This window comes from Strongylocentrotus purpuratus, unplaced genomic scaffold, assembly GCF_000002235.5.
Source record: "Strongylocentrotus purpuratus isolate Spur 01 unplaced genomic scaffold, Spur_5.0 spur5_scaffold_19, whole genome shotgun sequence".
NCBI lineage: Eukaryota > Metazoa > Echinodermata > Echinoidea > Camarodonta > Strongylocentrotidae > Strongylocentrotus > Strongylocentrotus purpuratus.
In genome coordinates this window covers 17314948-17333194 of record NW_022145604.1, presented here as the reverse complement: position 1 = coordinate 17333194, position 18247 = coordinate 17314948, and the positions used below count along the sequence as shown (strand labels likewise).

The 18247-nt window shown below is 36.6% G+C and overlaps 1 protein-coding gene across 1 annotated transcript; it reads left to right on the top strand.

Moving 5' to 3' along the window:
- The first annotated feature begins 3882 nt into the window (after positions 1-3882).
- LOC588167 (26S proteasome non-ATPase regulatory subunit 11) lies at positions 3883-17040 on the top strand. The gene is made up of 11 exons (XM_030990447.1): positions 3883-4014; positions 6288-6389; positions 7003-7127; positions 8034-8163; positions 9176-9287; positions 11490-11572; positions 12133-12277; positions 13455-13578; positions 14436-14597; positions 15388-15439; positions 16546-17040. Exons 1-11 carry the CDS (start codon positions 3906-3908, stop codon positions 16686-16688), a joined length of 1287 nt encoding a protein of 428 aa, XP_030846307.1. The 5' UTR covers positions 3883-3905; the 3' UTR covers positions 16689-17040.
- Positions 17041-18247: the final 1207 nt, after the last annotated feature.

The following is an 18247-nucleotide window of genomic DNA, read 5'->3' as shown; positions in this document are numbered from 1 at the left end:
TCGCTGCTACATCGAACTTTTTCGCAGTGAATCCTTCTGACACTTCGTCTACCAGAAATTCGGTATATCCAGATCGCCATCTAAATACGGAATCCGCCGGGTGCGCCAAATGCGAATTTTTTCTTTCTTTTCTTCTTCTTCTTAAATTCTTCTTCTTCTTCCTCTTCCTCATCCTCTTCCCAGTTCCCCTTCCCAGGCGCGTAGCCAGAGTTCGATGTTTTTTTTTTTTTTTTTTTATTTATTTTTTTTTTTGGGGGGGGGCACTTACATGTAATCGATCGAGGTAAAAAAAAAGGGGTCTAAAAAAATAAACTGATCTTGGAAATTTTAGGGGGGCACGTGCCCCCCCCCCCTGGCTACCCCCTTCCCCTTCTTCTAATTCCCCTTCCCCTTCCCCTCTTCTCCCTCCTCCTCCTTCTCCCAGGGGCATCGCTAGACCTTTTTCAGTGGGGGGGGGGGGGGGGGGGGGGGGGGAGAGGCCAACGATTACCGACAAAACTAGCTTTACTGCTATTATGTAAAACTGTGTAAAACAGGTGAATATGCGTGTGACACCTGTAATTGCGTATGCGCAAATGATCATTTTCCTCGACGACATAAATATATATGAATTATTTCGACAACTTAGTCAACATCAAAGCTATATATTTTAATGCAGGTGCGGAACTAGCTAGGATCTTATTTTAGGGAGGGGCGGTAAAGAGCAAGCGAATCACTTAAAGAGCGCGCGAAGCGCGCTCATTAGCGGGGGGGGGGGGTTTTCGATGTTAGGCCTCCCGCACGAAGCGTGGAAGCTTAGACGTTTCCTTAAGTTATTACGAAAAGAAGACGATTTATTGTACCAATCTCGACTATTAATCCTTGTCTGAATGAAGTTCCCCCCCCCCCTCCCGCGCGAAGCGCGAAAGGTTTGGCGTTTCATTAAATTATTAAAAAGTAGACGATTCGTTAAGTGCTCGACTCTTAATCCTTGTCTGAATTCAGTTTCTCCCCCTCCCGCGCAAAGCGCGGAAGCTTTGACGTTTCATTAAATTATGAGAAAAAGCAGACGATTCGGTGTTCTGTTCTCGACTCTTAATCCTTATCTGAATTCAGTTCTGCCCCTCCCGCGCGAAGCGCGAAAGTTTTGGCGTTTCATTATTAAAAAGTAGACGATTCGTTAAACAGTGCTCGACTCTTAATCCTTGTCTGAATTCAGTTTCTCCCCCTCCCGCGCGAAGCGCGGAAGCTTTGACGTATCATTAAATTATGAGAAAAAGCAGACGATTCGGTGTCGGCTACTGTTCTCGACGCTTAACGCGTGAAGCGCGGAAGTTTTTACGTTTCATTAAGTTATTAGAGAAAGTAGACGATTCGTTGAACCGTGCTCGAGTCTTAATCTTTGTCTGAATGAGATGTCCCCCTTCCGCGCAAAGCGCGGAAGTTTTGACGTTTCATTCAATAAATTATTAGAGAAAGAAGACGATTCGTTTTACTGTTTTCGACTCTTAATAAGCCCTAATTGTCTGAATTCAGTTCCCCCCTTTAGCTCGAAGCGCGGAAGCTTTGACGTTTTCTTAGATTATGAGAGAAAGAAGACGTTTCGTTGAACCGTTCTCGACTCGTCTAAATGAAGTTTTCCTCTCCCGCGCGAAGCGCGGAAATTTTTGCATTTCATCAAAACAAGAGAAAGGAAAACGATTCGTTGTATTGTTCCCGACTCTTAATTCTTATCTGAATTCAGTTATCTCCCCCCCCCCCTCTCTGCGCGAATCGGGGAGGCTTAGGCGTTTCCTCAAATTATTAGAGAAAGAAAACGATTCGTTGTACTGTTTTCGACTGGTCTTAATGAAGTTTCCCCCACCCGCGCGAAGCGCGGAAATTTTCGCGTTTCATTAAAATATAGAGAAAGGAAGACGTTTCGTCGTACTGTTGTTGACTCTTAATCCTTGTTTGAATTAGTTTCCCCGAAAAATTTAAACCTCTGATTTCAAAACTGATATTATAAGAAAGTAAAACTTCGAGAAAATATACAAGAATTGTAGTTGTAGTCACTCTCGAAGTCGTCACAGCGGATAAAAAATCACAGTTCGTAGGGAAAAAAACTTGTCGGCCGACCGACAATATACATCTCACCGACTTCAAACTCCTGCATTGTAATAGTACACGAGGATCGACACAGAATACCGACACAGCTGACCCGACACAGCAACATATTTACCTATGTCTTTCTTGCTTCCTTGACGAGACGACTCCACCCACGACCCCCCTTTCTTTAACTGCACTCCTCCTTTCTCAGGCTCTTACCTCCCCCTCTCTCCTCTCTTCACCCCCCATTTCTTTTGTTTCCCTTTGCTTTGCTTTTTTTCCCCTTTTCTTCCTTTTCTTTCTTTTCCTTTCTTTCCTCTCCTCCCTCTTTTTCTTTTTTCTCTTTCTTTCCTTTCTCTTTTCTTTCCTTTCTTTTCATTTCTTTCTTTTCTTTTCCTTTTCTTTTTTCTTTTCTTTCCCTTTCCCTCTCTTTTTTGATTTTCCCCTCCCCCTTTTCTCTTTTTTCCCGACGGCAGCGCAATATTACCGACAATATCCTGACAGGTGGAGGGGTGTCGAACCCCTGGCTTCTCCTTCTTCTAATTCTCCTTCTTCTCCTTCTTCTTCTTCTTCTTCTTTTTCTTTTTCTTAATTCTTCTCTAGCTGTTCTTTTCTTTTTCTTCGTCTTTTTCTTCCCTATATATAATTCCGATTTTTTTCCTTCTAATTTCTCTCTTTATTTTTATGGGCTCTTTCTTCCCCCTCTTTTTCTCAATCTTCTCGATCTTCTTCTTATTCTTTTTCTTCTTTCTTTTTCTTTTTCTTCTTCTTTTTCTTCTTTTTCTTCTTCTTCTTCTTCTTCTTCTTCTTCTTCTTCTTCTTCTTCTTCTTCTTCTTCTTCTTCTTCTTCTTCTTCTTCTTTTCGATCGCGAGTCTTCTTCTTCTTCTCAGTCTCATGATAATTTAATTGTTCCGCGAAATATAATATTCACTCAGTGTACAATCTCCATATCAAATAGGTATTTAATGTTTTGGTACGATAAAAAACTCCCGATTATCCAAAAATATTCAGAGTTCATCAAATTGACTATCGAGTTGATTATCATTCTTAGATCAAAACTTGGAAGCCAGGAATGTCCGTGCTATGGACCCGGTTTCAAAAGTTTGAAGAGTATTTAGGGCTATTGCTAAATCTTTGAAAACAGTATATTATTATAAAAAGTTTCAATATGGTTATTCATTTACAATCTTGTTCGTGTTTCAGTTTTCTGTATTTTTGTTTTCATGTGCAGGCCTACATGTATGCTTTGTTTTCATGTATTCATGTTGTATACTTTGTTTATGATGTTATCATGTTCACAATTTACATGCACCCTGACACATTAATGAACGACCTACCCCATACGCGTATACGGTCGATCTGATTAATCGGGCTTCTTCTTTTTTTCTTTTTTTTTTGGGGGGGGGGGGTATCATTTGCTTTATTGTCATTATAAATTCAATTCTATTTAATTACAAAATAATTTTAGAAAACAAAAGAAACATTGGAAATATGAATTTTAGCCTAATATAAGTTTTCCTTTTCAAAACGAATTATAAGGGCGCGCTATATCTTGAAACATATTTTGTTCTCAAAAAATCAGGATCTTATCTTTAGACGTCGATCCACTTACCTCCACTTGAAAATAATTGCAGTAGACTAGACTCCAATATTCCTTTTTTCGGTATTGATTAAACAAAATATGAAAACAAACGTACATGTTCATGCAACGACAAGTCAAAATGAGTCGAGTAAAAACCATTCGTGGGTCGAGTATCTTATGGACGAGAAGTATCGGGAACCGTGAAACAGCGCAAAGCCTATGATGTAAATAGAAGCAGCGAAAAAGCATGTTATCATGATTTCATTGCATACTACCAATACCAAAATGGAAGGAGAGTTTGAAAAGGCAACAGCTCTAATTTTGACAGATACTAGTTCTGCTCTTGCAATATTTCACAGTATTGGTAAGATACCTACCATTCATTGATATCTATAATTTATTATTGTAGGAGACCCAATTTGAAGGCCATTTAGGCATTAATTTCCAGGCATTATCATGATGATCGACATGATCATGAATTTGAAATGATGAATGATGAATGAAGTTATTTATGAATGAACAGGATGAATGATGATGATTGGACATGATGGAAATGAGTAATGAAATTGGATAGTTTGCTGTGTCATGGGACGTTGCAGTGTTTGCATTCATATTTAATGCAGGAACATTTACAAGTGCAAAGTTTTACGATAACCTTGCACGTTACAAAGTCAATTGACGTTGACGCGGTGACACAAAGTCCTTTGCGCATTGAGCTACAGTGAGTTTACGCGCTCTCATTGGCCGATAATGATAATAACAATACATTACATTTATAATGCGCTTAATACAATGTTTCTAAGTGCAAGAGAAAGAAGAAAGGATAAGGAAGGAAAAGTGAGAAATACTAAAGGAACATGTTAAAAACATCGAATTACAAAACAAGTAAACGGCAAAGAAGATCCGCTTGAGTGGCTTCAAATTCAAGTGAGAGAGGGCCTACTTAACTTAAACGCAACTTAAGTTCAATGGCAAAGTCAATACGCAAATACGTCACACCACCACAGAGATTCTGACACTTCCTGCTTAAAACAGGTGACGCAATTCACACATAACTGATGCACACAATATGATACGACTACGAGTTGTGCAAGTTACATTTCACAAATGCTTACCTCTCATAAGAGTTGGTAATGTTGGTTCTGGCTGGAAATTCAAAGTTGTTATTATGTCATTAAAAATTCATAACTTTCTTATTAGCTTTCTGATTGTGCTCAAACTTTTTTTGATTGGATAATTTGGATTGTCTGATTTTTCTGCTTCTATTGAAAGTAAGTTGTTTTTGGAGTGGACTTGCCCTTTAACGATAATAATAGGGGATTAATAGCGATTAGTTTAGTGTACAAAGACACATGCACAGAGTTTGCTGTATTTAGCAAACGATCCCTGCGCAACAGTCTTTTTAAACTAAACTAATTTTGAACTTTTAACTATGATCATAAAATTGTCAAGGTTTTCTGGTGCCCTAATGGGTGATTGACAATCAAGGCATTTCAGGTTTTGTTTACATCACTCTTCATTTTTGGGGTATGGGTGCCGATAAAGGTTAGGCGATATTGATATGTATTTTATCACCTAGCCCTTATAGGGAAATCCAACCTTTATTATAGCAAACTACTCTAGAGGAAAGCAAACAAATCATAGAAGTAGACGAGGAAAAGTTTGAATGAAATGGACAAAAATGAAAAAGTTATGAATTTTTGAAAGTTGTAATCACTTAGTAATCACCAACTACAGGTATGGGCTTTTCAAGTTGGCTGAATCTGAAATGTCTCTAACTAATAAATAATCTTTAAAGTGACTTGGTAACATTGTCGAAGGTTGATGAAAAAAATTGCTTAATTTTTGTATAAAATGTTACTTACTATATTCCTTCGACTGTACTAACCCTCTGACATGAAACAAATCATGAAAAAATTCTCAAACCACGAAGATATCTATAGTTTTCTTTGAAGGCGTCGATACTGTACGACACCCTCTAACAGTGATTAACAGTAAATTCTCCCAACCATTTTTGAATTTTCCCAACCGTTTTTCCATGAAAAAAAGACATAAAACAGGCTATAAAAATCTAACAACACCTAAATGTCTGGAATGGAATGTAGAGCCATTTTATTGCTTTGTGAGATTTCCATTCACCTAAAATGTGATTAAATTGTAATATTATAGCTGGGAGAATTAAGGAATCGATCAGATCAGTTTTTCCCAATTTGTACCATGAATAATGGTCCGTTTTCACTCAAATTTTCAGATTATCTTTAATTGTACATCTACATTGTAGCATTGAAGTCACTACCCTAGCACCACTATCTCTCATCTGAACAATGTTACCAAGTCCCTTTAATAATATTCTATCCATCATACATTTTGAGTACATGATGTAGGGCTTCGAGGGAGAACAAAATTTAACAGATATTAAGGATTTTTTCCCAGACAAACAGGAGAGTTATCTTTAACTACGTCACAATCCACCCCACCAAAAGGAGAGATTGATAACACAGTAATTTCATGTTTTGGGGAAATCTTCAGGTCCGACTGGCCCAATCCCCCCCCCCCCCCTCCCTACCCCACCCCTCCATCACATTGTGAGTGAGTATTGCGTGACACCTTATTATATTATATTTGCTTATCTTGTAGTCAAGCAAGATGTGGATCTTGAAAATGAAGAAGGGGTCCGGATCAAGGAACAGAGCATTATGGAGCTTGGCAAGCTCTTGGCCAAGTCAAAACAGGCTGATGGTAAGAGACAACCCTGTTTTTTATATTTATATATTTTTTGTTGTTGTAATGTTGTCATATTTATAATCTTGTGTATATTTATGTACACATTTGTCTGTTGTCATATTCATGAATGTTTACAAAATAAGCTGGAACCAGCATGGACTATTATTAGATCTAGACAACTCATATGTGTACGTACAGCATTCCTGCATTGAACAGTACCCTCATTATATCTTTTCTCCTTCTTTCTCTTCTTTCTTTATGCTCTCTTTCTTTATCTCCTTTGTTTTTCTCTTTCCGTTTCTCTCTTTTTTCTCTCTTTTTTTTCTCTCCCTTTTTCCCTATCTTTCCCCCTTTTTCTGTATTTCTAGAAAGTATGTTTTTTTTTGTGCAATATTGGTATTAGCTTTTATTGATAACTATTAGAGTTTGTTCTTAATTAAATTGAATTTTCATATATTTTTTTTTTATTGTTGTTATTTTTCTTTGCTTCTTGTTAACTTAAAGTTCTTATTTTCTAGTTCATCTTCTGCTTTCTCTTGTTCTAAAATGGTAAGGGACTGCATCTCTTAAATGATATGCTAAATTGCTTTATGTTTTTTTTTTCCTTCCCCCTGTCCTCTTTGTTCAGAGCTTGGTGGTTTGATTAAGTTCACCCGTCCCTTCCTAGCAATGGTTAGCAAGGCCAAGGCAGCCAAACTGGTGAGAGGTATGGTGGATCTCTTCTTAGATATGAATGCAGATACAGGTAAAGAGGTGAGTCCTAACGAGTCCACAGAGGGCCCTTTCAAAGATTATTACTATTACTTTATTTCTTTATTGCATCCAAAACTTGAGGTAGGATTTCAAATAAAAATACAAATACAAACAGGTAAGTAACAATGGTAGAAATAATGTACATAAAGTCAAAGAAACTGTTGAGTCTTTTGAGTTCACATAAAGTCAAATTTTGAGCACTCAATTTTAAAGCCTTGTTTCAAGAAAACATGTTTCTTAAAATCATTCTGAATAATTATAATGTAATAATCATATGTCATGGTAAGGTTAAAGCAAATGGCAAAACCTTGCTGAAATCTATATTTTCTTTAACCAATTTTCCTCGAACTTTCTGTTTCTCCCTTTTTTCTGCTTCTATTTTTTTTCTGCATCTATTTGTATCTTCTCTTTGAGAGAGATGTATTAATTAAAGCTTTAGAAATGTTCTTGAAACTAGTCACATTTTGAAAATCCTTGAATTTTCATACAAAAAGCTGAAGAATAATCATGAATTGTTAAGCTGTTAACCTTTGATATCTAAGCATTTTCTGGAAGAAGCAAAATACACTTGTAGCGTTTTGTTTCTGTTTTCTCTTTATATTCCAACCTGTGGATACAAAGAATTCCAATCTGTTGTAAAGCTTGCTTGAACTGCTTGTGATTAATATGATCCTGCTAAATTGAACATTCAAATGTGCCCTAAAACTTTTTACAATCATCTACTAAAGTACTTTTTTTTGTAAAGAAACAAATTAATGACTCCTTGAATTTCTTGTTGCCCAGAATACTTTTGACTGATCTTGCAGCGTGACATTTGAAATGTTTTTCCATGTCGGCCACATGTCTCGGCTACAGCATTTCCAATTTTAGTTGGACGATTAAATATCTGTCTATTATTATTTTTAGATTGAGCTTTGCCAGGAATGTATAGACTGGGCTACCAATGAGAAACGAGTATTCCTGCGCCAAGCTCTCGAAGCCAGACTGATAGCCCTCTACCACGACACCAAGAAATACACAGATGCCCTATTAGTAGGTGAGTCAAGCAGCCAGTGGCTATCCACAACGGGAGATATTTGGGTTATGAAAGCCAGGGCGTTAACCCTGTATTTTTTTAATTAATGCCCTTCTTTTCTGTCTTAGGAATATGAACATGTAATAGGAGAGGATTTTTCATACTTTTATCCTTCATTGGACAACTATTTATTTGTACAAGTTTTTTTTTTGTATTGCAATTTTTCATTGAAATCTTTGAAATATAAATTTGTGTCTGATCAAACATTTTTTGTAATGAATGCATTGATAGAAAAGACTTTAAAAAAAAAGCAATCGCATTGTTTGTAAAGATGAAGTAGAGTAGTGGTCATGCAATTGACCCTTGGCGACCTTCCTCCCACACTGCGCACGTCAGCACATACACACTTCTGAGGAAGACAATAAAACAAGGTTTCTTCCTGCTTCCATAGAGAATGTACAACCATGTCAAATAATTCCTTACTATACTACACTGTTGTTCAGGTTTCATGAACTCCCCCGATGATTTGATGAGATCTATGTAGGCACCATCATAATCTGTTACTGTTAGTTTATTGGTTCCAAACCTATAATTTCCATCAGACTTTCAAGTTCTTGACCCATTGTATTTGTATGGGAATGGGAAGTGCCTTTGCCAAATATAGATATGGCTAGTCCTTTGATTTTCCCTTATTTTCCCTTATTTTCCTTATTTTTCCCCCTATTTTTTCCCTTCCTATTTTTTTCCCTTCCTATTTTATCCTTACTCAAAAGAGGGGGGGGGGGGGGGGTTAGTGGTCACTATCACCCCTGAGTGTAAAGGGAGCTGTGTTTCAGTTATTCTTTGATGATTTATTATGAATCCATAAGTTTAAGAAATCTTGCTGAAATCAGTATTTTTGGTCATATCGGGAGCATGAAAGCATTTTACAAGCAGTGCATTCCCTGAGGCACTGCTGCAATCGCATCGGTTCACACCAGAATGAAAGGATTGAGAAATGAAAACACATTCTATTTTGTTTTTGTTGTTGCAGGTGCTAGGTTATTGAAAGAACTGAAGAAGTTAGATGACAAAGCTTTGCTCGTTGAAGTCCAGCTACTAGAAAGTAAAGTCTATCATGCTCTCAGCAATCTTCCCAAAGCCAGGTATGAACACCCATGAACTCTTTGGCCCGAATTCACAAAGGAGGTTTGTCGACAAACCTTGGTTTTCGTACGTCATATGACGCGTTTTACGCGTTTTTTTACAAACCTGGTTTGTAAAGAACAAAAGGAGGTTTGGCGAAACAAAAGGAGGTTTGAGCTCAAACCTTGGTCTGAGCTCAAACCTTGCTTTGTGAATTCGGGCCATTATCTTGATCTATTGTAGAGAATTTGACACCATTCAGGTATAGACCACAAAGAGTTGATATCAGTCGCAACTTATTTGTGATTGATATCAATCGCAACTATGTCCATAAGAGATAGGAGACTGCAATCTTGCGATTGATTGGAGGTCTTGTGATTGATTTGAATCAATCGCAACTCTTGTAGGATGGGGCCCAGTTGGTAGTTTAAAGGTAAAGACCAGTATTGGAAACGCCCCAATTTCAAAAAATGAAATGGAAGCTCTCATTACCAATCATGTGAAAGAATATGTTTTGACTAATACATGATGATAACAAAATTTGCCGGGAAACCGCCTACTAATTCATATATTTGGTAAATTTGTTTCTCTCATGGTCTGTGAGAGATATAGGGTAGTCCCATATACATCTTTCTGTGTATAGTGCTTGTAACTTTACGAAGAATGGGCCAAATTTCTTATCATTTTGATGATTCCAGAACCTTGCAGATGCTAGATGCTAGATGATCAACCTTTTCTGATCGATTCCACAACGTTTCTTTCACAATGCATTCGCATGACCATAACTGGTCTTTACCTTTAATAGCACTTGGTACAAATGCCCCTGAATCCATGGATCTTTTCAACATGGTGAAATCCCACTTTGTTCCTTTTAGAATCATCACTGCCAAAGTGCTGGAGGTGTTTAATGAATACCTTTCTGCTTTCTTCTGCTTTCCGTCTAGGAAAGAATACTTCCACCTTTCTACCATAGAGTGCACTGCCGTTGCATTACGGCAGTAAATAAATGATGATCACATAACTTATATGAACACTTATCCAGTATTTGTCTCAATAAATTTTACAATTTTGTACAGACCTTTGTCTCCCCATATGCAGATGATATCTTTCAGGTAGCTTATACATCTGATAACATGTTAATTATTGATCAAAGAGAGTGGTTGGATAGGAGTCCTTTTATTTATTTAATTATTAATTCTTTGTCTTTGTAAGCTGTCCCATTCAATAGAATTTAGATAGCACAGGGCCTCCTTAGTTTAACAAATATGCTTTGTTTTTCTGTTAGAAAAGGAACCTTATAGTTCTATACCTAACTCCATGTACGGATAAACCCTTGCAGTGGCACTAAAAATACAAAAATATACCACAGTCAAACCTGCTTTAGTGACCACCTGTCTTCAAAGACCACTTTTGTCATTTCCCTTGAAAATGGTTTCTCATTGAAACATGTACTATAGGCACCTGTACATAAAGACCACCTGCCTATAAAAGCCACTTTTCTTGTCTCCCTTGGGCGGTCTTTAAAGGAGCTACACAAAGAAAATTCACTAACAACTGATAATTAGAACAAATTACATATGGATGGAAAGATTTTCTCTTGAAAAACACGAATGATTTGCTGAGAAATCATATAGATATGATGGAAAGGCATAAAATGCAATTTTTCAAGATCCTTGAACGTAAGCCAAACACAGGAGCGTAGCGAGCTCTGAATAGTGACGTCACACACTGGACAAACAGCTCAGTGCTGTGTAGCAGTCTGCAGCCGTGTCCCGTGTGTGACGTCACAAATATTGAAGCTCTATAAAGGCCCGCTGATTAAGGCAGAAAATCTGGATCTCACATTTTTGAGAGTTGATTACTGCGGGCCCCAAACATATTTTGAAGAAAAGAGTTGTTGTATTTGATCAGCAAGGCTTCCCCTTCGCAATGATGTGAGTTTTGCATCAATTCAAAACACTTTTGATTCTTTGTGTGGCTACTTTAAAGACAGGTTTTACTGTACAAATAAAATTCTACTGGACAAGTTTTCAATAATATTGCTTTGTTTCTAGATTTATTTTGATACAATAAACATAATTTCCCAATGTCTACCTTGAAACTAAATGATCTTTTAAAACATTTGATCCATCATAAGAATTGGGGTGTTTTTAATCACCTACAATGAAAAGTAATGATATCAAACAGGAACATTGAACTTCTCCTTTATCATGTACTTTCAGAGCTGCACTAACCTCGGCTAGAACAACAGCCAATGCAATCTACTGTCCACCCAAGCTTCAAGCAGCCTTAGACATGCAATCAGGTAATGGATTGGCAAAGGAAGATGGTCAATCATTTTCATATCATTGGTTTCATTTTAAAAAGGATTTTAGTGATAATTTATATTTATTTGTCTATTTCTTCATTTTATTTGAACAGGGTAACTCTATCATTATTATTTTCTAAGAGGCCCCCTGGGGCAGTATTCTGAAAACTATGCTAACTTCTGTGTTAAGGGTATGATAACTTTTTTGAGGCTACGCCTCCAACATTCCAATTTTTCATTGATTCTCTAATGAGGATTAGAAATGTGCTGTTAGCCAATCAAGTTTCCTGTTTGATTGCGAATACAGCTATGTGAATGCTGAGCTATATTTATTGAGCATGAGCACTACCTTTGTCTGGGCATTTGTCAGGAAGGTGATCATGAAATCTTTGATTTCTTTCTTTTCTATGCTCTATACCTCTGATTCACGTTAAAATGGTCTAGATTAAAAACCACAGGAAAAAAAAATCTACTGCATTTCACTTAAATATAAGTACACCAATACTTCTGTGTTATCAGTTCCGCTTTAACATCCTGTATCTTGATCCATCGTGTAGGTGTCCTGCATGCTGCTGACGAAAGGGACTTCAAGACAGCTTTCTCATATTTCTACGAGTCTTTTGAAGGCTATGACTCGGTAGACAATCCAAAGGCTATCGATGCCCTCAAGTACATGTTGCTGGCCAAGATTATGTTGAACTGGTAAGGAAGATTTCCCATTCTTGATTAAAGAAAAAACAGATTTACTAGAAAGATAGCAATTATAAACTTATAATTGCTATCTTTCTAGTAAATCTGTTTTTTCGTGAAATTTAAGGAGAACTCTGGCCCAAAGGTAGTTCCGTTCCATCCGAGCAGAAATAATCAAGAGAATATTTAGATTAAAAGACATCTGAGGAATATTGGTCAACTAATGAGATAGATTTTTGTGCTCTCTGAAGGACTTGGTTTTGTAGGATTAATTCCTCAGGAAAGGGTACTAGCACTAGTGATTTAGTTTCCATTCAGATAGCTCCAGTTTTTACAACAGGACTTCTCTACCACTGTGCCACCATCTCCAAAACATATTCATGTAAAATAGTTTTAATTCTTATTGTTTATTTATTCAGCTGGTAACTTGGTTCTTATCTTTTATATACATGTACTGTATTGGGAAAAAAAATTATCATATTACGTCAATGCTCATGAATATATATCTATCTATCTATCAGGCTATAGTTCATCCAGACGTTGGACAAAGCCCTCCTCATAACATTTCCATTCTCTTCTGTCTCTAGCTATCCTAGTCCTAACGGCCGTTCCCATGTATGATGTAATAGGTCATCTCTCCAACTTCTCGTCTGCCTTCCCCTTCTTCTCTTTCCCATCCTTGGTTGCCATTCTTTTTTTTTCTTTTTTTTCAAAATATTTATTGAAAACAAATCTCATTCATAATAATAATAGTACATGATAATAATAATAGTAATAATAACATGTTTGTATAGACATAGAATATGTATAATAAAAAATATAGTGTAATTGTTAACTCATCTGCAATACAAAAAAAGTTAACAAAATATCTGCCATTTCTTATTATGAAGATCGAGACGATTTTTCTTGAAAGCAATTATACGTTCCATATTTTTTAAATGTTTGAGAGCTCGTTGAAAAGAAGGAAATAGTGGAATAACGTTTTGCATTTTACAATTGAAAATAAAATATTTTGCAAAAATAATAACTGTATTGACGAAATAAAAATTGCCATTGTGTTAATCAAACATGAATATATATATATATATATATATATATATATACATTTGTAAAGTTGATATAACAAGAAATTGATTCAAATTATTATCGATGTCATTTTATTTTTTTGTCTTGTCGATGTTCTTTACAGTGCTGATGATGTGCAGTCAATAGTAAGTGGGAAGCTAGCTCTCCGACATGCAGGCCCCAGTGTAGAAGCCCTGAAGAGTATAGCGAACGCCAGCAAGAATCGGTCACTCTCTGAGTTTCAAACAGTACGTACAGCTTATCAATTACCACCTGTTTTACAGCCTCTTTGAAAAATATAAATAATTACAATTATGTAAACAAATTATAAGTATAAGGGTGTAATTTGCTAATAGTAAAATTGGATAGTAGAATTCATCTGGAGTCTGTTTTATGCCATAAAAAGTTTAATTGCTTGTAAATCATTACCTCCTAATCAAAGACAGGAGCTACAAACTTCCTAATGTCTATGACCCATGAAATCCGTGACAACTACTGTCGCTGAACAGCTGAAAATTCTGGAGGTAACAGCTTTTGTATTGAGCTCAAATGTGTAATTTTCTAATATTTGTATAATCACCAATACAGATGAAGTTTCATGATGTTTAAAGATAAAGAGCAGGTATGGTCATGCGATTGCATTGTGAAAGAAACGTTGTGGAATCAATCAGGAAAGGTTGATCATCTAGCATATAAGTATTGGTGTGTACTGCAAGGTTCTGCAATCATCAAAATGATAAGAAATTTGGCCCAGTCTTGATAAAGTTACAAGCACTGTACACAGAAAGATGTATACGGGACTACCGCCACACGTGCGCGACACATGCATTATATATCAATTAGTAGGCGGTTTCTCTGCAAAATGTGTATGATCACGTATTAGTCAAAACATGTTCTTTTACATGATTGGTAATAAGAGCTTCCATTTCATATTTTGAGAGGGAGGCGCTTCCAAAACTGGTCTTTACTTTTAGAATTTTGGAGGTGATGTCTTCGGTATTGAGTTCAATAGTGTAATTTTCTAGCATGTGTATTGATCCCCAATACAGATGTACTTTCATGATGTGTGTATAACCGTTACTCCGATTGTGGTATCTTGTTTTAGACACTTCAGAAGTATCCCTCAGAGCTGCAAGAGGACCCGATCATCAACGCACATCTAGCGTCTCTGTATGACAATCTGTTAGAGCAGAATCTGTGCCGTATCATTGAACCGTTCTCCAGGGTGCAGGTTTCTCACATAGCAAGCATCATTAAGCTACCTCTGGTAAGTCTCCTTGTCATGGTAGTATTTAGAGATATAACACCCCTCCCACTTAGCAGGGCTCTTAGGGAGCCAGTCATACGATTGACCCTATGGCAAATATGATACAGTCAAACCTGTCCAAGAGAAACACAAAAGTGGTCTTTGTAGACAGGTTCCTTTAGTACATGTTTTCAATGAGAAACCATTTTCAAGGGAAACTAAAAATGTGCTTGTTGTAGACAGGTGGTCTTTTTAGACAGGTGGTCACTTTCGCAGGTGTGACTGTATTATGTCACAGGTCTTGTGTTTGACCATTCATAAACATTGGGAGCTTCCTTCAACCCAAAGTTTATACAAATTCAATATTGATGTAATAGGACTATCATTACAAAAGGAAAGAAAGAAAAAAGAGGAATTGACATCTAGATTTGATTTTATAAATATATTTTGCATTCAACAGTGAATTTTGTGCATATGGCATAACAAAAGAAAAGTCCATACTAATTGCATTTATATTGCTTTGATTAATAATAAAAGTATGCTGGAAAAATTAACATATTACATTCTGTTTGATGACATTCATTGGAATTGTTCATATGGCAGTCATTGGTTATGATGACCCCTCTTTATTTTTGTATGTAAAATACTGTAAAATATTACCTACCCCCTCCCCCCCCCCAAAAAAAAGATGTGCATTTCATTGATTACAGACACTAGATAATGCATATACATGGAAATGAATATTGTGTTTCTTTTCATCTTCCCTTTGTAAATTACAATATTGCTGGTATACTGATTGTATTTCCTATAGGACCTGGTGGAGAGAAAGCTGTCACAAATGATTTTAGACAAGAAATTTCATGGTAAGCTCTGCTTGTTGCCTTAGCCAAAGTTTGATGTACATGTATTATACATAGCTGCCAACCATTCCTATTTTGGAGGAACAAGTCCTAATTTAAAAGCCTCCAGACTAGTAATGAGTCAGAGATTCCTCTCTATTACTCAAAACTTCTGTGTACAAAGCAACCTAAATGCATGCAATTCCTAATTTTGGCATGTGTGTTATAATGTATTCCTGACGACGGATAATCAACCTGTTCGAAACGTCGAGCCACTCGCGCCACTCATCCTTTCTGAGCGCTATAGTTCTCTTTATAGAACTATAAGCTAAGAAAGATAACCAACAGTCTTTTTCAAGACTATACCAAACAGTCCTTTTCAGGACTACAAACCCTGAAGAAAGATTACCGAGAGTCCTTTTCAGGACTCCTCAATCCTCCTCCTTCTTCCCCAAAGGATGCACCCGCAAGCCTACTGTATAATGTATTTATGTATTATATTATCTACTCACACAGTATAGTTCTAGTATTCAGGAACTCCATTTCCAGTTGTAATGGTGGATACATTGTAAATGAAGTTTGCAGTGTACTGAAAGTTCTTTATATATGGTTTGTGACTACTCTGCTGCTCTGAGAATGTAGGTTATTAGTAGATTAGTATTTCTATGTTAGCTCACATTTACGTAATAAAGACACATCCCATGCGCTTGCAAAGCTGGTTATAGAATTCTGACATTTAGTTCGAGCTATTTCTCTGCAATAATTTACTTGGAGCAATATATGGGTTCCACTTCCATTTTAGAATATAATTTATGGAGTTCAATTTCATAACTTGAAGATTAGTGCTTTGTTGCACCAAACTCGTAGAAACTGATTACTGGTATTACAGTCAAACCTGTCTTTAGCGACCGCTCAAGGGAAACAAAAAAGTGGTCTTCGTAGACAGGTTTCTTTAATACATGTTGCAATGAGAAACCATTTTCAAGGGAAACAAAAAAATGTGGTCTTTGTGGACAGGTGGTCTTTGTAGACAGGTGGTCACTAAAGCAGGTTTGACTGTATGTGTAAAAAATATTTTGTTCATCTGTATGATAATAAATGACCTGCATCCTCTCTTCCTGTTTCTATAGGTATTCTTGATCAAGGTGAAGGCGTCCTGATCGTCTTTGAGGAACCCGTCGTTGACCAAACCTACGAGATGGCTCTCGAGACCATCACAAACATGGGCAAAGTGGTCGACGCCCTCTATCAGAAGACAAAGAAGTTGTATTAGGGGGTGTAAGACTTAAAGCCCATCTGCACTAGCTTGGCATGGAGGGATCAGACCACCCTGCAGGTGGTTATCTCATCAAATCAGCTCTCAATTAACATAAGAAAAAGGGCATGATGGGGATCAACAGGTACCGCTTAGGCATTGTTAGCTGTATAGAGGGCGCAAGTAGCTATAAGTTGTGCAGTAGGGCTTTAAGAACAAGGCTTATCACACGGTTCCACTTGATCGTCCAGGCAGCTCTCGCACAGATTAGGGGTCCAGGGGGGTGTTTCACAAAGATCCTAAGGTTGAACTTAGCTCTAAGTTGGACTTAGCATCTATGAAAATATTTTGTAAAAGTTATTTTAAAAAGCATAAAGTGTCGATTCAAATCCTTCCATGTTTTCTTTTATCAAGGAGATTTCATGTTCTTGATGTGGAATTTATAAAAAGTCAAAAATACTTCACTTTTGCATTTGAATATACTTTATTTTAAGGCTACAAATGGCTCTCCATAATTTTTAAGTCCAACTTAAAGTTAAGTTGACTTAGGAACTTTGTGAAACACCCCCCCCCCCTTCCAGTACCAGCATACTGATAAACGATGTGGCTCTGTCATCTATACAAATTTCAGCATCTGTCCATTGGACTTGACTTAAAGAAGTTTAATTGGCTGTCAACCACACCAACATTGTTTAAATCCTTTACAATCAAATGTGTAGTAATCAATAGAAATGCTTCAAGAAATCATACCTAAAGTTTATGTTCATATTTTGCCTCAAGGCTAATAACAAAAAAAATTCCCCTTGTTTCCTTGTTATAGTGTAAGCTGAACCAATGACTATTTATCAAACAGAATTCAATGATATATATACGGTCTTCTGTGTTGGCATGCAATCTCCTTCTGCTCAACATGTCCTGTTTCAGAGCTTAAAATACAAGTCAACTTCAATAACCAATCTTTAAGTATAGGCAGTCTGTATGACATGCTTTTCTGAGGAATTACCCAGAGAGGTTAAGTGTGCTTGTCCGAATAATAAGCAACTTAAAGTAAGCTATCTGGTGACTTTGAGAAAGAAGTATGAATATTTTAAAACAAATTTCCAACTCAGGATTGATACAAATTTGTAACAACTGGCAGTTATAATTCTAAATTAATTTGAATGAATCAATGTGAATTTGTAATACAGTGACTTTTTTTGGCAAAATTGGTTTCCATTGAAGTGATAATGGACATCTTGACAAGTAAGATTTCATACACAATGTGTGTATGCTAGGTATACTTCTCATCCATGCTGAATTTTACGTACATTTGTTAACTCATGTTTATTTACTTCTTTTTCAATTTTATATAATTTTGTTTTTGAGAAGAGATACAGAACCTTGAATGTCTGTTGCCTTCAATGTGTGGCAGCATTATTTGACTTTTATCGTCCAGTTGGTTTCCACTCATTGACCATAATCAAACAAAAGATACAAAGTTAGTTTTCTACTACCATTATGAAGACTCTCAACCATGCTCAATCCTGTTTGACAATACTGTACTATGGATAAAACACTGGACTATTTCACTGTGCAAG